General features: G+C 34.9%; 1 protein-coding gene across 4 annotated transcripts in view; it reads right to left on the reverse strand.

Moving 5' to 3' along the window:
* LOC136040842 (uncharacterized) overlaps window positions 1-21,951 on the reverse strand; it is a 291,726-nt gene that overhangs the window by 172,399 nt on the left and 97,376 nt on the right. For all 4 annotated transcript variants that reach the window (XM_065725200.1, XM_065725197.1, XM_065725199.1 and 1 more), the window contains exons 5-6: window positions 8,266-8,401; window positions 2,771-2,986 (exon numbers count right to left, since the gene is read on the reverse strand). In XM_065725200.1, coding sequence (XP_065581272.1) covers window positions 2,771-2,986; window positions 8,266-8,401 — 352 coding nt within the window. The remainder of the gene's footprint in view (window positions 1-2,770; window positions 2,987-8,265; window positions 8,402-21,951) is intronic.

Below are 21,951 nucleotides of genomic sequence, written 5' to 3' on the forward strand. Positions count from 1 at the left end.
AGGACAAATGATAAGGAAAACAGAATCACCAACAAGAGCTTGGTATGAAATATGAAAAAAGAAAGAAAAAATATCCACCAAAATATAATAAAGCTTTCAAAGAAATTTGTGAAATAGAAAAAAATCCGAGATGACACTTAAGATAAATGGAAAATTGTGAAAAAAAAAGACTGAATGAATATTAGGAAAAAAAGAAACAGCTTACTCCACTAAAGATAATTGAAAATTGTCATTACAGTGAAGAAGAGGTGGAAAAAAGTTTCATGCTACTAGAAAGTTGCCTGCAACCACCAAAAGTTAAAAGAGCAAATGTTTTTCTTTAAGAATAATTTGGTAACCACGGAAGAGTCGAAAATAAAGATGAATATGAGTGGTAGCAATGGACTATGCAAACTATGCGATAAAAAACTAGAAACGCAATGTCACGTAATATTGGAAGGTGAAAAATAAGAAACAAATATAGCAAAACTGAGGAAGTTATCAGCAAGTGTAACAGGTAAAAAGATAAAGTAAATTAGAGAAAGCTGTGTACCTAAAAGTCGATGATGAGGCTTAAATGAGGGCAATAGTGCACATAATATCGCATTTTTGTTATTACGCGTGGAAACGAAAAGAAAAGCAGAGTGAAGATTATGATGTGATAAATCGTGTGGAAACAGAATGGAAAAGGGTAAGGATTATGAAGTTCAAGAAAATTGAAGAAGTGTTTGGTCTAAAGTTGAAGGGAATAGTTTCTTTTGCCTTGGTAGGTAAGGATGTGATGTTAAAAAGGAAAAAAATAAAAGGAGGGTTGAGAAAATTATAGGATTTACAGAATAAGGTTTTAGATTTTTCTGATTTTATTTTTTTTTATTTTGTGGTAAGGAAATAGGGTGAAGATTAGAAAAGAGAGTTTTTCCTTTTGGTATAAAAAAAAGACGGAATATATGTTTATGGAATAAATGTGAAATTTATGTTAAACATTTTGAGCTTTTAATGAAGTGTTTGAACTTAGGGTTCAATATTTGATTGTAATTTTGATATGGGGTTTAAGATTGAATATATTTTTAGGGAATGTAGAAATAGTAGGGATTTTATATGATTTTTAAGATTATAGAGTTTGGATTTAAAGTCTTTTTTTAATTATTGTTTGAAATTTACTTTAAATTAGTGGAATTTATATTATACATTGAGGGGGATATGATTCACAGGGATTGTTAAATATTTGATTTCTGATAAATTTTTTTTGAGGATTGTTGTAGTTACCCGATAACACAAGGACCATCGAGAGTAGAATGTGTTGAAATGCGATGTATTAAAGAAAAAACAATGTTGTAAGGTTTATTTATTTATTTATTTATGTAAATATAGTGAAAAGTGTTTTAAAGTGTTTTAAGAAAAGTGAAAGTATTTTAATGTAAAAAATATATATGCATTGTAAATTTGTATTTTAATGTTATATGTTATAGGCCTGATGAAGGGGAGTAGCCCCTTGACACCGCGGGTAGCTAGAATGTGAATTTTGAGATTGTTGTATGGTAAATTAATGGATGGAGAATCGTATGAATGGGGAAATTCTTTGAAAAAATGTTTTTATAAAAAAGGTATAAAATGTACTAGGAGAGAAAAAATTATGTATGTGAGGAATTAGAAAAGTGGAAAGCTATGAAATGTCGAGTAAGAGGTAAGATAGATAGGTTGTAAAGGGAAGGAAATAATAGTGAAATAGGGATGAATTAGATTACAAATAAGCAGGGAGTCTTAGATAAAAGGAAAAAGAAAAAAGAAACAGGATTGATCTTTATTTTATTTTCAGGAGTATGAAAAAAAATAACCGGTCTGATTCTATTCATTACATGAAGTATCATAAAAAAAAATAAAAATAAAATTAAAAATAGGAGAGGTGATTGTAATACCAGGGAGAGAGGCAGGAATCCGATAGTTAATTTAATAATAAGTAATTATTTGTCTTGAAAAGTGAAGTGAAAGTTGTGCTGCTTAATGGGGATGAATCTATATGTTGATGGATCTCAACACCGACTGTGTGACAGAGCAGTGTCTTTTAAGTTAATTGATTTCGCTTTCTTTTTAAAATAAACCCGAATGAACGTGAAGAAAAGAAGGTGTTGAGTAGATAAAATTTTTGAACACAGTTACACATACTTGGGACCACAGGAGGACTTGGAACTGTGACCACCCAGGTTGCAGTGGCCATCGCAGTCCATGGCAGGCTGCCCTTCAGACTCTAGTGAATAAGTTTCCTTAGTTACGTTCTGAATTTTGATTTACAACTTCAGGATTGTCTTGGTGAGACAGGGATTTTAAGTTATAGGTATTTACTTATTTAAAAATAGTTTTTAATGCATGCCAGGTGTTTCTACCTTTATTCTTGTTTTGTATTTTCAGTAGTTTTTCTATCAGCAGATTACATCAGTTTTATGCATTCTTTATTTAAGTTTAGGTAGCCGTCGACAAAGATATTTTGTAAAATCAGGTTTTGTTTAATTTTGTGTTTGTTGTCAAAAATGTAATAACCCAATTTTCCAATTTTATTTTTTATAATTATTATTGAAAGACAGTAGCATTAGCAGCTATTTACAAGAATATATTTTAATTCGCGCAACGTTTTTGGGCATTTGGGCATTAATTTTGGGCACCGTTTTGCGATTTCTGGCGTTGGACTCAGGGTACAAAGTTAAGATTAAATTTGGACCTAATCAATTTGGCTTCTGAATGACCCTTTATAACATCTACTGTTAGAATACTTGTAAAAAAATATAAATTCACTTACTATTTGGGGTTTTCTTGATAATTATCTGCTTTCCACCTAAAGTAGTGAGAATTCCACCATCTTTCACTGAACTTTGTTTGACTTTGCCGACGACAACATGATTAAGAATAGTCATTCTGACGAATTCAGGAACTTCAAAAGGGTTGAAACCCCAGTCTATTGGATACCACTTTCGGAATGCATCATCCATCGGAATAAATGCAGTATATTCACCATCTGAAACCCAAAATTATTCTAAGACACTATAAAAAACACATTCAATGATATGGAAAAAACAAAGGTAATTTCTTCTTCTTCTTGAAACGGGCCCAGGGGTTTCCGTCTCACCTGGCATCTATAGCGTTCAACTTTCAAGTCCTATCAGCTAAGACTGGTAATTAAATTAATCGTGGATAGTTTCAACCGACCAATAAAAGGCATCGGAAGCAAAAAACGTAGATTCCAGTTGCTTACAGTGGCCTAACCGTCCAATAGAAACTCCTTTATACCTATCCTTCAGCTATGGTACTCTCAAATGTTGACCCTTTTAGTTCCATTCTAGGCAAATATAAATTGTTAATTCTAAAGTTTAACTATTTAAAAACGAACTAATATTTAAAAGGTTATAGTTGCGATAAAAATGAACTGCATTCTAAAGTATTTTTGGCAACCAGTATTATCAGCTTCCCATTTTAAATATCGCCACTGACAGTCGTTTGAAAGTTGTCCTCAAAGGGATCAACAGGGCAATGTAGATTAGCTTGATCAAAGGGTGATTTAACATAAATTGTCTGCTGAGGGACCACATTCATCTATATGATACATTGATACCAAAATCTAATTTGATCTAATCATTAATTTAGTTTATTTGATTAACAAATTAATTATTTATTTGTTATGTAATTATAGTTACTTATCTAATTGTTTTTATTTATTTATTTAATTAATAAACAAATCGTTTAGATACCTTAACTAATATAAAAATACAATAAAAAAATACATACAGTACAGTATAACGATATTATTTAAGTTTGGTCCCTGCAGCCACTGCAGCCATGTTATGTTTTCGTCCCTGTTTTGGTCCCCGTGTTTTGGTCCCTGTAGGTTTGCCCCTGCAACCACTGTAGCCAAGCTTTGTTTTGGTCCCTATGTTTTGGTTCCTCTAGGTTTGGTCCCTGCAGCCACTGCAGCCATGCTATGTTTTATTTCCTGTAGGTTTGGTCCCTACTGCCATTGGGGCCATGCTATGTTTTGGTCCCTGTAGGTTTGGTCCCTGCAGAGACTGCAGCAATGCTATGCTTTGGTCCCAGCAAACACTGCGGCCATGCTATGTTTTGGTCCCTGTTTTGGTCCCTATGTTTCGGTCCCTGTAGTTTTGGTCCTTGCAGCCATTGGGGCCATGCTAGTTTTTGGTCAATGTAGATTTGGTCCCTGCAGCCACTGCAGCCATGCTATGTTTTGGTCCCTGTAGGTTTTTCTCTGCAGCCCCTGCAGCAATGCTGTGTTTTTGTCCATGTTTTGGTCCCTGTAGGTTTGGTTCCTGCAGTCAATGCAAGGGACTTCATAGTCAAGAAACGTCATAAACCAGTAAAAGAGTGAAGAAGCATATGTTAAAGAGCTACCAGAAGCCCCAAAACATGTTTTCTAGTTCAGAAAACAACTGTCGTTAATTATAGTTTCTCATTTTACGGAGACAAAAGTGCCCCTAGTAAGGCTTTAGGGGTCACATTAAGGAGACCTGTTTAAGCCCCAAGTTATTTGCAAAATTTTTCTAATATTGATTAAAAGAAACTTGTTCAAGAAGAACGCTGAAAATCATGAAATAGTAATAAGTTTCCTAAAGCTTCAGGAAAATATATCCAAATTCAAATAAATAAGAACTTTAAACCAGATTAAGTTTCAGAGGGGGGGGGGGGCTCAACAACAGATGTGTTCATATTTATTCGTTTCACATTTCATGGGGAGAGAGCTCGAAAGTTTTGCAAAGATTCTGCCCACGACCCCCTTATTGAGGAGTCTCATGTGTTAAATTTTTAATTCAAGACTTGAATAGTTTCATAAAATAATACAAAATAGTAGCCGATAAGCAAATTAACAATAAACAACTTGTTTATCCACTCACTTTAATCAATTTCTCTTTATTTAATCCTTTAATCAACTTAATCAAAGTAACTCGGGCTGATGAAATACGCTCAAAAATCATGTGTTGCGCTTAGCTATCAGCCCTGCCCTATTGATTGGTTCAAGGCATCCCAAGCCCACGGGCCCAAATCCACAAATTTAGGGGGGGGTACTTTTTTTATGAAAGTGCAAATAATATATTTCTCAAAAAACAGGGGGAGGGACAGTTTCGTTGTTTTGTCAATTTTATCAATTAAAACACCGAAAGAAGACTAATACTCAAACAGCGACGGTATAATAAAAATAAACTTAGGGTATAACCTTTTATGAGGATAGAAGAAGAAAAAAAATCCATCTATCCCCCCAAAAAATTTTAACATTTTGCCTTGGGGATGGATTTTCGCTTTTACTGAAATGTACAAAGACTATTAAGATTGTTTTTATTTATCAGAATGTTCATCGAATTCATTGAAGTTTGAAAATTTGGGTCTAAAAACGCTTTCTTGACGCATTGATACTGACAAAAAAAAACACAAAACAAGCCTAAGGCATGACCGTCCTTCATCAGTAACATGAGAAGCTTGTATTTTTGTTTTTTTTTGGGGGGGGGGGGGGTAGTAGCCTCAGGGGTTATGACAATGCTATTATATCACTTACTCTTTTTTACCCTTTCTCTTAAGCTGATTTGGTAGCTGAAGTTCTGATACATCAATACTAGAAAAAGCTAAAAAAAAGGTTTCTTTAGCAAATAGCATTGTCAAAGTGTTCAACAAATTCTGATAAATAATCGCTTTTTTCACTAAATAGATTATCTGCAGCAAAACGTTTGCAAAAACGTTCCTGTTGGTTTATAATTTTTGATGTTTATGATAAAGGGTAGGGCTTGAGACAGGGAGCAGACGTAGTATTGCTACGGTATTGACATACCGGAGGGAGATTTGGGACTAAGGAAGTTAAGAATAGATAGTTTAATAAGAACGGTGAAGAATTGGATAAAATTTTAAGAAATAAAAATAGGCTAGCGAAAAAAGCGTATTTTAGTTTGTTGGAGGATAAGATAGAGGTAGGGTGGCCGCAGGAAATTAAGAAAATTTTAGATGAAGTAGGATATTCTTATTTTTGGAACTAGGTAAGGAATCAAATCCGGATAGAGTGGTTGATAAGGTAAAAGAAAGGTTACACGAGTAAGGAATACAGCAGTGGCAGGTTCAGAAGGAGGCCTCGGGATCTCTGAGTCTGTATAGTTCGGTGAACGACACGCGGGGGGAAGAAGTTTATTTTAAGTTGGGGTTGAAAGGGGAGGAAATAAAATGAATTTGAATTTGAGGGAAGGGTTGATTGATATTGGGGGAAGAGAGAGGAAATTTAGGGGTCATAGTATTTACCCAGTCCCTTGTCCGATGCATGAGGAAGATGACGAGGATATTTTTCATTTTTTAGGAAATTGTAAGAAATTTGCAGATCTGAGAAATGAGGGTTTTTCGTTAATGTGGACAGATAGAAGGTAGGTGGAAGATATTTTAGGATCACGGGTTAAAGTGAGATTAATGAATCTGGCTAAGTATGTTGATAAAGGGCTGATACATCGTGAAAGATGTATCTCTTTATAAATAATTTCGTGAAGATTCATATATAAGTACGTTTTTCTTTTCAATTTATTTGTTTTTTGGTCGGTTTTGTTATGTTTATGTTATGCTCTTTTCCTACGGCCCGACGGCGTTTTTTGGAAATACATACATACTTTCCGTTGAGCAATTGACTAAGATATGCCATACCAATTGTTTTTCTGGCGGGAGAAGAGGGGAATGACTAAGCACTTTTCATAAAAAAGGACTTAAAACCCAAAAAAAGAGGACCCAAACCCAAAAACAACCCGAAACCTTAAAAGAGGCCATAAAACCCAAATTTCAAAAAATATTCCCCAATTCGCCCGTATTATTCCAGGGGGCACTGACTTCCCACTACGAAAGTATAACAGTTCAAAATAGGGATGAAACCTTTTAATCGACTGTGAACAGATATAAAACTTTTTAACTGGATATTTCTAACACATATACAGTGTTCATCATCAGCGGTAAAACTAAAACTTTACTTTTTATTTTACGAGTTTTTGGGGACTTTTGGGGAACCTACGGCTTAAGAAAAAATGCCTAAAAAAAAATCAAAAAAATTATGTGTAATTAAATGAGTAATTACGCAATATTAAATAAAGCATAATTCTTGAATTCTTGAAGTCCAAAAAAAATGTTCCAAAATAGTTCGTAGTCCCAAGGAAATTCGATGTCCCAAGAAAATTTTAAGTCCCGAAAAATTCTGTACAAAAAAATTGTGTTGAAAAAAAAGTTTAAAAAATTTCAAAGTTAAAAAAAATCGAAGTTCAAATAAATTGGGGGAGGGGAGCAAAAAGTGAGGGGTTCATTGGGTCCCTGGAGGGATACCAGGGGACCCAAAGTCATGCGCCAGCCCCAGTAATGGAAAAATAATTTGCCAAGGACCACTACATTTCCCAAAGGATACCTAACCGATTATAGTCGTTACAATTTTTGGAGATCAAAACAAATGACATTGACCACTATAAGAATATGTCTGTCCAGCAAGCATCTCAAATCCCGAGGTATGCATATTCTCTCAATGATGCCAAAAAAGGTGCCCGGAAACAGGTCCCCGATTGCATATACCATATATCCAGTTGAGAACTCGATTGTGCAAATAACTTGTTACGATGTACTGACGCTTAAAATCAGTTGGTCAGCGTCCCGGAAACAATACATTGATTGCCTTAGAATGTATTTCTAAGAAAATAATTTCAGCAATGACTAGTTATCTCAGTAGAGTAACATGTCGTTCTTTTACCATATGAAATAATGGGTCTCACGTTCGATTCATACATTAGATATAAATTTTATGAAACCAATGAAAAACTTCTTAGAAGCTAAAAAAGTGTCGTTGGAAAAGAAAAAGGTCGCCATCTATATCTGTAAAAAAACAATAACGCCTTCTATGGCTTTGGTTACGTTGATGGCAGCATTTGTGAAATCGCCGCTAAGTTTTTTTCGTGATCTTAAACCACTATAGAAGAAAAGAGTAATGGGTAGGGCTGCGCTTATACTACATACGAGTTATTAGAAATTTTAAGTTTCAGGTTGTGATCCTCTCCAACAGGGGCTCCTACTATTCACCCAGAGGTGGGGGTAATGATTATTAACTATTCAAAAAGAGAAGGCTCAGACTGCCAAAAATGTGCCTTACGCATTGAAAGACGTTTTCTACTTTTCATCATATGTTTTGCCAATTGCCATACTTTTCAGAAAGGAAGCAGCATCCTACCCCTGGCAACTCCCACGTATCTATGTTAGCCAACTTTCGGGATTTTCACTGATCTAGACGGTACTTACCATCTATAAAATACTTAGAGACATCAGCCTGAAGAAAATATCTTCTAAATTCCGAAGTTCCACTTTTTAAAAGACTTAATACGTCTATCAATTCTTCGTAAAAAGGTTTTGACTCATTCGACATGGCTTCAAAAACCTGAAAAAAGAATCATATTAGCAGGTTTTGACAGGTAAACATGCGCAAGACAGGTATGAATTACTATGTCAATGCTAGTTATCCATGCATAAAAATGAATTATTATGCACCCATATACTTCTTTAGATTACAGAAGGTAATACAACAGGGGAAAAACCGCTTTATAAAAGGATTAAATTACTGTTTTTTTGATGTGAGTAACCAAATTACAGTAATACAGGGAGCGACGGGGGCTTGAATTTTTCGATTTCAAAAATATGGTTTTGGGTTTACAAAAAAGAAAATTTTAAATGCAACAAAGAGATATTCTGCCAAGTTTTTACGAATTGGGAAAGCATTTCAGGGGGTTGGGGAGATTCCAACCCCCTGGCCATCAGAAAACAGCCTTGCCCCTAATTTCCATGAACTGAGGCCATTGATCAAAACCAATAATGTCAGACGAAAAACGAAAAATGTTTTTTTATTGAAGATACAAAAAGAAAAGTATTTCAAGACCTAGAAGGGGAATTATTTTTTTTCAATGAAAATACCAAAAAAGGAATTTTTTATTATCTGACGGGGCCATTTGTTGCCCTTTTTCTAGAGAATATTGATTTTGATAGTAGCCTACTTGAACAGTCCAGAACGGTAGGCTATGTGGTCTAAATTTTATTTATAATTTTTCAGATTTAGTTGGATAAAGTAAATAAGCAGTTTCTAAGAGTTAACAAAAAGAGCAATTGTCTTAGTCATGGATAACCAGATGATAATTGTGGTAAATCGGGAAATCTAGTTAAATAAACTGGTCTAAAATTTGTTAGGCTTACTTCTTTTCTTTCTTTTTTTTTATTTATTTTCTAGAATTTAATTAAAAACTAATTTAAATCTGCGTTATGACTGTCAGTCCTATCTGTGAATTTACGCAAGGAAAACATTACCTGGTTTTTACTGTTTTTTCCTGTGTAAACCAGATAATAGTCTAATTGAACAGCCAAGAAAGGTATTCAATCTTTTTTGTATCCCTTTCACAACACCGAACAAATCTGAGATAAAATACATATTACTTAAGTCGGTGGGATGGATCCATAGGAGTGTAGGGAGGGTGGGGTTCGAAAACGTGTTTTTCAAAGTCCGTGGACTTGTTATTTTTCACTTTTTTCATTGGAAGTACCGTAAAAAATTTGTCAATAAAAAAAATGTCTTCAAAATCTACAAGGGGGATTGGGGGGTCAAAGTAGCAAAGGAGAGTAATTCTAATATATAGATCACTGAACCACACGCCTAACCTCAATAGGTCTCATCATTATATTTCTCGGAAGAATCTATTCAGAAAGAGCCCCCCCCCCACCACCCAACGTCAGTGGATATCTCAAGAGGTCTACCAAGACAAATTCCACTTTATTCCTCAGTATACACTATATCAAGGAGGATATGTTCCAACGTTCAACGTTTAATGTTCAACGCTCCAACGCTCCTCAAACTTTACGATGTCCTCCATGTAAAACAATCTGTCTTAGCCAAGAAAATGGGCCCTCACTTTTGGGTATCATTTCTTCATTTGAACCAAATTTCTTTCCTTGGAGCATCTTTTTCATAATTGCAAAAAGCCAGTAGTTCATGGGGGCCAAATCTTGGGAGTACAACGGATGGGGAAGCAATTCAAAGCGTAAACAATCTGATAACACAATTTGTTTTTGTCTGTACTCCACTTCTGAGCTAAGTGCTATTCTTCAATTATTCACGAAAACTTAAGGAAGAAAAAACGGGTTTTAATTTCAACAAAGCAACAAACAAAAATAAAAATAAAACAACAATTTAATTTATAAATATATATATATATATTCTTAATTTTTTAATCAAATTGCAGTTTTATTTTTATTGCTTTGTTGAAATTAAAACTCTTCCTTAATTTTTCGTAAATGGAAAAGCAATGTGGTCTAAGAAATTATTCAATCATTCAGCTGGGGGCAGGTCGTCCATGACCGATCAATCAAGTATTTCAGCCTGTTTAATCGCTCTTGAGCAATCACAATCTCAACTGAATAGCTTGGGTATTCAAAATCGTAATGCCTCCCCTACAAAAACAAGTTTCGGGCAATTGGGATTTGTCTCTGGCTATCATAGGTGCAACCTAACAAATGGAGAACACAGCCCATATAGACCAAAAAATTGTGTTGGAACGAAACAAGAAGTAGACCATTGGGATTGGCTTGGACGAAACGCCATTACAGGAAACTTAAAGTCCTTGGTATGAACAACAAGGATATTCCCTTGACTTGAACAACAATCTACAATCAAGCCCAACTCGAGATCAAAACTAGTTGTTCATCTTCAAGTCATTAACTTGGAAAAATACCCTCCTGGGTCAAACGAGTCGCTAGCTCTCAAATGCCATGATAAGCCAAAGGCTTATAACGTGAAACAAGTACAAGTAAAAGTGTTTTGAAGTAATTAAATAAAAAAAAAACTAGTTTTTTTAACTGAAAGTAAGGAGCGACATTAAAACTTAAAACGAACAGAAATTACTCCGTATATGAAATGGGTTGTCCCCTCCGCAGTCCCTCGCTCTTTACGCTAAAGTTTGACTCTTTGCCACAATTCTACTTTTTAAAACAATTAAAAACTTTAGCGTAAAGAGCGTGGGACTGCGGAGGGGACAACCCATTTCATATACGGAGTAATTTCTGTTCGTTTTAAGTTTTAATGTCGCTCCTTACTTTCAGTTAAAAAAACGAGTTTTTTTTATTTAATTTCTGAACGTTTTTGAATTAATGCATGTTTGATTTTGGCTCTCCGCACATAAATTATTGAAATGAAATTAGTATATTAATTTTTTTTTGGCTAAATGGCTTTCTCTTAGTTTTGATCAGACGATTTTGAGAAATAAGGGGTGGGGAAGGAGGCCTAGCTGCCCTCCAATTTTTCGGTTACTTAAAAAGGCTACTAGAACTTTTAATATTCAACGAACGTTTTTATTAGTAAAAAATATACGTAACTTAAGAATTAACTTACGTAACAAACTTTTATATTCTTATATTTTTATTATGTGTACGAGGGGGTTTGTACCCTCGTTAATACCTCGCTCTTTACACTAAATCGTAAGTTTTGTCCCAATTCTTTAAGAATGACCCCTGAATCAAAAAGGCCGTAGAATAAATAGTTGAAATCACTAAAAATATTTTAGCATCAAGAGCGAGGTATCTATCTCCTCCTAAATACCTCGCTCTTTATGCTAAAGTATTTTTAGAACCCATCATATGCGTAATAATCTCTGTTCGTTTTAAATTTCAATGCTATTCCGTACTTTCATTTGAAAAAACGTTTTCATGTTTATTTTTTCATTGTTTTTTTTATAGTAATGCTAGAAAATCCTGCGCCCTTTTCATTGAATTTTTCTTCCCCCGTGACATATTCCTCAAAGGAAAGATCCTCCCACAAAGCCCTCTCCCATCAACCCCACCCCCCAAACCAAAAAATCCCCATGAAAACGTCTGTACACTTCCCAATAACCATTACTATATGTAAACACTGGTCAAAGTTTGTAACTTGCAGCCCCTCCCTCAGGGATTGTGGGGGAGTAAGTCATTCCCAAAGACATAGTTATTATGGTTTTCGACTATGCTGAACAAAATGGCTATCTTAAAATTTTAATCTGTTGACTTTTGGAAAAAAATGAGCATGGGAGGGGGCCTATTTGCCCTCCAATTTTTTGGTCACTTAAAAAGGGCACTAGAACTTTTCATTTCCGTTAGAATGAGCCCTCTCGCGACATCCTAGGACCACTTGGTCGATAAGATGACCCCTGGGAAAAAAACAAAAAAAAAAACAAACAAATAAATAAACACGCACCCGTGATTTGTCTTCTGGCAAAAAATACAAAATTCCACATTTTTTAGATAGGAGCTTGAAATTTTTGCTATAGAGTTCTCTGATATACCGAATGCGATAGTGTGATTTTCGTTAAGATTCTGTGACTTTTAATGGATGTTTCCCCCTTTTTTCCAAAATAGGGCAAATTTTCTCAGGCTCGTAACTTTTGATGACAAAGACTAAATTAATTGAAACTTAATATTTAGAATCAGCGTAAAAATTCGAATCTTTTGATGTATCTTTTAGCATCAAAATTCCGTTTTTTAGAGTTTCGTTTACTATTGAGCCGGGTCGCCCCTTACTACAGTTCCTTACCACGAACTGTTTGAAAAGAAAATAATTCGGTATTTCGGGGCTTCTGACATTATTACTCCTTTGCGGAAGTTAGGCTCAAAATTGAAAAAGGATTATATTTTTTCTCTGGGCCCCTTCCACCTCTTAGTTCGTTTATTTTCCCGTTAGTTTTCACCTGTTTTCGCTTTATAGTTGTGTTATCTCTTAGCAGCTCTTTCGTTAGTTGAGTTATGGTTGTGGTATATATGTTTTATCGCTCGTATAGTTGTGTTATTTTCAAATTATACTCCATAATAGCGAGGCTCCGAACACCCAGCATTGTATATTAAGCTCTTAATTTGACGTTTTTTTCTAACGTGACCAGATTCGTCCTGCGCCCTTTTCATTGAATTTTTTTCCCCCATTGCATATTTCTCCAAGGAAAGATCCTCCCACAAAGCCCCCTCCCTCAACCCTACCCCCAAAACCAAAAAAATCCCCCTGAAAACGTCTGTACACTTTCCAATAACCATTATTATATGTAAACACTGGTTGAAGTTTGTAACTTGCAACCCCTCCCCCAGGGGCTGTGGGGGAGCAAGTCATCCCCAAAAACATAGTTATTATGATTTTCGACTATGCTAAACAAAATGGCTATCTCAAAATTTTGATCCGTTGACTTTGGGAAAAAATGAGCGTGGGAGGGGGCCTAGATGCCCTCCAATTTTTTTGGTCACTTAAAAAGGGCACTAGAACTTTTCATTTCCGTTAGAATGAGCCCTCTTGCGACATTCTAGGACCACTTGGTCGATACGATGACCCCTGGGAAAAAAAAAAAAACAAAAAACAAACAAATAAACACGCACCCGTGATTTGTCTTCGGGCAAAAAATGCAAAATTCCACATTTTTGTAGATAGGAGCTTGAAACTTCTACAGTAGGGTTCTCTGATACGCTGAATCTGATGGTGTCATTTTCGTTAAGATCCTACGACTTTTAGGGGGTGTTTTCCCCTATTTTCCTAAATAAGGCAAATTTTCTCAGGCTCGTAACTTTTGATGCCTAAGACTAAACTTGATGAAACTTATATATTTAAAATCAGCATTAAAATGCGATTCTTTTGATGTAGCTATTGATATCAAAATTCAATTTTTTAGAGTTTTTGTTACTATTGAGCCGGATCGCTCCTTACTACAGTTCGTTACCACGAACTGTTTGAAAGGATTTGAAGTTGATGTTTCAAGTATGGAAAAATATGGCATATATTTATAAGTAAGTATGGATAAATGAAAAAAAAAGAAATTTAGATTGCTGATTCGATACTTTGGTGTTTGTATTTATGTATGGCTAACTGTTAGCGTAATCATTTAGATTGGTTAGTCATCAGGTGTTATGCGTAACTCATTGGATGAATGAGTCATCATAACTCTGTTTTCTGTAAAGTTTACTTCCTGTTTATGCCTTGCTTAAGTTGATTAATAAATGAATCTCTTGTCAGTGGCGGGTCCATGGGGGCGGCCCCCCTGACATAGCACTGGATTTGTGGTTGGGACCGCTTGCTCTGGTTTGTGTGGGGACGAAAGTTATTTTTTGTAATTGGTTTTTATTAGTTGAGTTTTTAATAAGATTCTAATTATTAAGACCATTTCTTTTTGCAAACAAATTTGAAACAAGGTTTCAGTTACTTTGTGCGGTCTCTATTAGATTTTACTAATGACGCATACCGCCAAAAAGTATTAATTAAATTTAGGTTCATCAAGGGAATCTATCCGTATTACCACAGAAGCCAACTGAGAGGCAAACTTCGTTTTGTAATAAAAAAGAGGGGAAATTTAAAATCCCAACTACTTTTTACTGTCAAAAATTTGTTTTCGAGTCTTGCTATGGCACTTAGGGGAAGAAACTGATATCATTATTTTTTAACTGTCTGTTTTGGTTTTTTGGGTTTGCTTTTTTTGCGAAGCGGCGTAATTTTTACAACATTGTTGTTTTTTAGAGAATTTGTACGATAGAAAGTAACCATATGAGAAGTGAAAAAACTATTAATTTAAGTTTTGGATCATGGTGAGCAATTGGTGGCCACTTTACTGCCTATTTCATCTAATTAAAGCTCTGCATTATGTGACATCTCCCCTCCTCTGTTCATCCTAAAACATTAAAATAAAGGCAAAAATCTTGGAACTTTAATAAAGGTTCGCACAAGTATATATTTAAAACTAAGTATATGAGTAAAAATGTATCTTAAAAGGTCGGAGTTATCATTTAAGAAGAAAAGATTTTCAAAAAATTGCTTATAAAAGAAGACCTAAAACCTCCTAAAAACATGTTTAAAAACATCTTCATCCTAAAACATTAAAATAAAGGCAAAAATCTTGGAACTTTAATAAAGGTTCGCACAAGTATATACTTCAAACTAAGTATATGAGTAAAATGTATCTTAAAAGGTAGGAGTTATCATTTAAGAAGAAAAGATTTTCAAAAAATTGCCTATAAAAGAAGACAAATAATTTTGTGTTTATTTTTTTTATCTAGCTGGTATTGATGGATCTCTGAATTCTCAGTTTGAAAGAGTTGAATGGCATCGATTTTTTTTTTCAAACATTTACTAATAAAATGTTGACAAAAAGCCAAAACTCACACAACTTGAGTTAAACATGGAAATAGAATGCAACTAAAATATTACTTAAGAATTTCTCAATACCAACCAGTCAAAAAATCTAGTTATATTTTTGTATAAGGGTTGCATATATTTGTCCATAAAATTGTCTAAACTGCTATATATACCGCTGAGGGTTTTCATCCAATTACATTTCCACGATTAGTTGTGCATAAATCAAAATTTTTACACGACAATTCTCTTACTTAATGCTAAATCCAAGTCAAATCTCAAATTTTAATTTTTTTTGCTCAACAGACATATCGAGTTTTAAAATTTGAATTGTATATCTGAAAATCTAAAAATCAAAAAAAAAATTAATTAGAAATTTACCATAGCTTGAAAACCTGAGAATTTAAATCAGCAGTCTATACCTATCAAATACAAAAATAATAGACACATAATTATTTGTTTTTTAAAGAGTATTTCGACTAATATGCTTAATTTGAAGAACATACTTACATGTATCTTTATAAGAGTCCGGATGTATCTGACGATTTTGGTTTTTATTCGAATATTTTAGGATGAGTAGAAGAGGAAATACTAACGAAGAGCTCAGAGCTCTAAACAGACAGGACCCTAGACTAACAGGACTAACTATTATAAACGTTCACTGAAATATTGAGGTAGACATCGACCGTGTAGTAAATCGATATGGTGGTTGTGGAAATACAGAAATGGACTTTTTCTATTGACACTGTGAATTCTGTAATTTAAGCGAAATATATCGAACTCTAAAAAGTGGAAAGATACACTACGTTGTAAGGAAAAGTAAAATTTTGAATAGTACATTTTGAGATTTCGTCAAAGTTGACACTGTTTATTAAAACACTATTTTTAAAAAGAAACAGTTAATGCTTTATTGCCTATACTTCAAACCCCCGTTTTAAACGTCTTCTATGCATTTCTATCTCTGCGTTCTGTCTTTCTTGTTACGCCCCTAAAATAACCAGTACTTAATGTTTATTATATCTTTCACGAATATACAAGTTGTATCTTTACAAGTTGTATTTCCTACTCTTCATTACTATCATATTTACTAAGCGGTGCCGTAAAATTAGGTGACATGCTAAGTGATTTGACCTATACAAATTGTAACAAAGAGTGCATGAGCCCAAAAGATGGTTCAACCTTTTTTTTTTTTTTTTTTTTTTTTTTTGACAATAATAGGCTTAACTCACTTGCTATAGCGGTTAGAAGTGCAGAGACAAAAAATTATGCAGGAAATATCAAATATAATTTTTTATAGATAGTAAACAGCTTTTTATTTTTTTTATGGCGGGGTGGTATTTATAACTTACTAACTTACTATTTTTTGTATCAGTATTTTTATATCACTTTAATTTCAGCAGATTTATTAGAGCCTTAATCCTCATCAGACTTTAGATTAAATTTGCGACAATTTCCACTACCTACCAACGACATATAAATGTCGAGGTTCCCTCAAAAAATTGTAATTATTTCTTTGGTCGCAAGTTTATCGAAGCAACCTATTATGCGCCCCCCTAAAGAAAATCTTGGATCCACCCCTGTCTCTTGTACGAATATGCGACATAGCTAAACATATATTATGAGGTTAGTCAACAGCGGTATATGCAGAAAGGCAAATATACAAAAGCTTCAGAAGAAGGCCGGTCATTCAGAGCAAGGGAGGCAATAATATAAAATAAACGCTCAAAAGTTGACAAGTTAATCGGAAAATATTAAAACTCTTGGGGGGAAATCGTTCAACTGTACAGATTTCAGAGGAGATATGGTAATAAGGCACCTATTTTGTGTCTGTTTGTGGGGGATTTGTCTTTTAAACAGCCGGTCTGCACTGCTACGAGAGCTAGTAAAAAGCTATGCGCAATGTTGACATCACTGTTTTTACATTGTTGCTACTGACCTCTATCGTCATTTCGTTGTTGTCATATCGTCGTATCATCTTATCGTTTATTTCATGGTTATGCTGTTATAATATTGCTACGAAATTTCGGCCCTAATTCCTTAATTTGTCGTTCTCACACCGCAGCTTGATCATGGTCGCTCAACTAGAGCCCTGCACCGGCTGCACCAATGACGAATAACGAGCAGTGATCCGGATTTTGTGGTCAGAAGGTGCACTGCGAACTCTGACGTTTAATTTTCGGCTCGTAATGGTGGATCCAGGTTTCGTCGCCAGTGATGATTCTTTCTAAGAAGCCACCTCTTTTGTTATCAGAGCGAAACAAGTGCTTTTAAAAGGTCTTCGAGCGTGTTTTTTTATGCAAGATGTGAGTTGTTTTGGAGCCAATCTTGCGCAGACTCTATGAAATCCAAGTCTGTTGTGAATGACTTCGTCAGTAAAACCGTGACTACTTAGCAGATGTCACCTGCACGCTCACTGTTGTTATCATTTGTGGCTGTAGATGGCTGTTGATTTTTTTTTTATCCATTTGTCAACAGTCCATTTAGGCAAGACACTATACCTGTATTTAGGGGCGCAGCTTCATCATTTGTTGTTGTTTTTTGGGGGAGGGGACAAAAGAGGATTCTATTGGAGTAGGTGCTATTCAAGCGGTACGGAGGACAAGTAACTATTTAATAAACACGCTTCTTGGTGAATTTAAAAGCATTTCGCATTAAAGGTCGTATCCAGGGGGTAACTTCGAAGACCACAATGCATTTCCATTACGAAAGCATAACAGTTCAAAATAGGGATGAAACCTTTTAATTGACAGTGAACAGATATAATTTTTTTTTAACTGGATATTTCGATCACATATACAGTGTTCATCATCAGCAGTAAAACTAATTAGTTTTACTGCTGACGATGAACACTGTAGATGTGTTCGAAATATCCAGTTAAACATTTTATATCTGTTCACTGTCAATTAAAAGGTTTCAACCCTATTTTGAACTTTTATACTTTCGTATCCAGGGGGGTGAGGGGGTTGACCCCCCACCCCATTCGAAATGTTTGTCAGTTACGTAAGAAACGTGACAAAAGGAATATAAACAAATTTTTAATGTGTTTTTGTTATTTTTTCTTGTGCCCCCCCCCCCCCCGAAACAAATCCCTTTTTACCCCCCCCCCCCCCCCCTCCGGAAAATTCCTGGGTATAGCCCTAAAAACAAGAAGAACAATATAGAATTTTTTTAAGACAGTGGGAAACAAATTAGAATGAGCCCTATGTCCAAGGGCCGTCCTCAACAACACAAATAAGAAAAAAACCACTCACAAGAGGATAAAATCAATAAAACTAAAATGAACAGTTTTTCAAAACAGTCCCAGCATCCTTACCTCAACGAAGTTCAACCAGGACTGATAAGTAAATTGTTATGAAACGAGGCAATTCATTGAAATGAAAGAAAATGATTTAAAAACAATGTTTTTAATGCCAGCCTAACTTTTTTCGCTGCTGATCTTATTGGTCTATTTGTGACAGGTTCTGTGTTAATATCTATTGGTATTTTATAATATTTCGTAAGGTCATTTTTAATTAAATTTGTGTATAGAGCATTCAGTGAATATTCTCTTAAACTCCTATTTAAGAAAATATTATTATTAATCTTAAGTCTGATTTCAATTGCTTCTCCAACTACTTGCTTTATGCCTAGATCATTGCTAATAATGGCAGATTCTTCAAAACGTATTTTGTGGCTAGGATTTTCGAAAACATGGCTGCTTAAAGCAGAATCAAAAGAAACAGAAGTAATATTAGAATTCAGAGCTTTGGTGATATCATCTTTATGTTGTTGTAGGCGTTTCTCAAAATTCTGTTGGGTTCTCCCTACATAGAATTTGCCCTCTACGGCCCTCTACGCAAGACTTTATAAGCAATAAGCATACGTTAAACAATAATAGATATAGGTGCTGGTTTGGTTTTTACTGTTAATGTCAGTAATGAGCTGCTGTAGACGACAGTAGTATAGCGTAAACATGCTTTGGGGTGAGCGAAGGTGGATGTCGTATACAGTCACCTTTTTTCAGCCGGACTCATGACTCTCACTGCAGTATCTAATACCCTCTACTTCCTCCACGACCAGCTGAAGATGCTCAATTTCATTTTCAAACCAAGATCTATTCTAATAGCCTCGGGTATCGTGCCGTTGATTTGCTCATAATTTTGAATGGATTTTGACTCGGTAAGTTTCTATTTCCTGCACTAAACTTTTAACATACATGATTTACTAAAATTTACTTATTATATTAGATTAAATTGATTAGTTTGTGGGTTCGCCAATTTACATCAATAAATAGCATTCATGTAAGCGGACAAAATAAAGCTAAAACAAAATCATAGGCAGCACAATAGCGCTGTCTAAGTAAAGATACAAGATAAGTCAAAGTATTACCACAGATTGTGTACCATTGTATTGTGGCATATTCCCCGCATTTAAATCATAGGCAGCACAATAGCGCTGTCTAAGTAAAGATACAAGATAAGTCAAAGTATTACCACAGATTGTGTACCATTGTATTGTGGCATATTCCCCGCATTTAAATCATAGGCAGCACAATAGCGCTGTCTAAGTAAAGATACAAGATAAGTCAAAGTATTACCACAGATTGTGTACCATTGTATTGTGGCATATTCCCCGCATTTAAATCATAGGCAGCACAATAGCGCTGTCTAAGTAAAGATACAAGATAAGTCAAAGTATTACCACAGATTGTGTACCATTGTATTGTGGCATATTCCCCGCATTTAAATCATAGGCAGCACAATAGCGCTGTCTAAGTAAAGATACAAGATAAGTCAAAGTATTACCACAGATTGTGTACCATTGTATTGTGGCATATTCCCCGCATTTAAATAGCTACCTTGTCTATTATTTTAAAGTATTCAAAAAGTAAATTTAGAATCATTAACATATCCGATGATTATTGCTTGACAAAGGGTATCCAGAAATTCTTAGCAATTCTTGCATCATTGCGGCACAAACCTTTGTTCAATTAAAAATTGCCAGGGATGCCAATTGGAAGAGAAAATTGACTCTTAGAGTTTGAAAATTACTTTCCCTTTGTATCTTAGTTTATAAAAATGAATCCTATAAAAATTACACAAAAAATTACTGCTTATACGTTGACATAATTTTCAGAAACGTCAGAAAATATACATAATTTGCTTCAATTCGAAGTAGACATTTCGAACAACATGTTGATGCAGAGATAATTTTCCCACTAGTAGCCGTGACGTTGCGTGAAATGCGACCAATTTCAATCATAATTCTTGGCACATTTATGCTTTTGGAGATGGCTAAAAGAAATACTTAGAAAAGCGAAAATAGCAAGAAGTTATGGTATTATACATAAAGACAGTTGTACATTTATGGTTTACTATGTGAATCCAAAACTTAATAAATAGGACGTTATCAGCGCTTATTAGGCATTTCAACTAGAAATAAGAGAATTTGGAGGCATTTCAATTAAATTCTGGAAAAATTAAAACAATTAAATGGTTCCTGGAGCGGATCCCCTTCTACCAAATTCCATGACCAAACTGAAGCCGGTTTGGGTTATCTAGTTATAGTACGAATGTCATTATAAATGAACTAAGTCTTGTTTACTTTTTAGTTCAGGAAATTATATTCGCTTTGTATCTACCTTCTCATTCCTCAATGATTCCATTTCTGTCCTATTTGCAGATGTAGAAGGTGTATTCATTCCCACTTTTGAAAGGTTTGATGAGTTGTTAGCAGTAGGAACTAGGTTAGTAGTGAGCTGTCTGTACTAACTATTGACGAAGCTTTGGACAATACCCTTTGTGAGTGAGGTTGTTCAACCCTACTGAAAAACCAAGGTCAGAGGAGTAACTTCGAATGGGTTACAACATTCAGGAGAAGTGGGTAGGGGTAGAAATAACAAAACACAGTATAAATAGATGAACTGCGTGTTCAATATTAGAAACGTCAGAACAAACATCGTTTTTATGAAGGCAAAGGCACTAGCCCTTGTGCCCCCATCCTAATTATATACCAGTTTCTCGACAAGTTTAACTTGAAAAAGCGACTTAGAAGGATTAGAAATATGCTCTAATTTTGGGAATGAAAATCGATGCACCTTAGACTATAAAATTGTCAGATAACAGCACAAGATTATGTAAAATATGTCTTTTTTTTTTCAGGGTTAATAGTAACTCGACAAAAAGAAGAAATTAATACGGCGCCCTTTAACTGAGTCCAAAGAGAAAGGGCGTATCCTGGATTATTTTTCCTGGGGGGGAATAAAATTTACGATAGAATTATATATATTAATGTGCTTTCATGCATAAAAAAGGAAAGCAGCTTCTCAATACTCGATCAAAGGTGCTGCGTGAACACCCCAGTTTCATTTTCACAAATGAAACTAAAAAGAGAGTTGATGAGCTTCGTCTGCTGAGGATCCGATCTCTCTCTTGGAATAACCTCCTTGATCAGATGAAAACCTTAGTAAGAAAGCTCGGAGTTACTCTTTGCTGCAAAAACCATCTTCCATTCAGCTTCTCAATACTCGATCAAAGGTGCTGCGTGAACACCCCAGTTTCATTTTCACAAATGAAACTAAAAAGAGAGTTGATGAGCTTCGTCTGCTGAGGATCCGATCTCTCTCTTGGAATAACCTCCTTGATCAGATGAAAACCTTAGTAAGAAAGCTCGGAGTTACTCTTTGCTGCAAAAACCATCTTCCATTCAGCTCGATCAAATACTCGATCAAAGGTGTTGCGTGAACACCCCAGTTTCATTTTCACAAATGAAACTAAAAAGAGAGTTGATGATCTTCGTCTGCTGAGGATCCGATCTCTCTCTTGGAATAACCTCCTTGATCA

Source organism: Artemia franciscana, chromosome 21, assembly GCF_032884065.1.
Source record: "Artemia franciscana chromosome 21, ASM3288406v1, whole genome shotgun sequence".
In the NCBI taxonomy this organism is placed as follows: Eukaryota; Metazoa; Arthropoda; class Branchiopoda; order Anostraca; family Artemiidae; genus Artemia; species Artemia franciscana.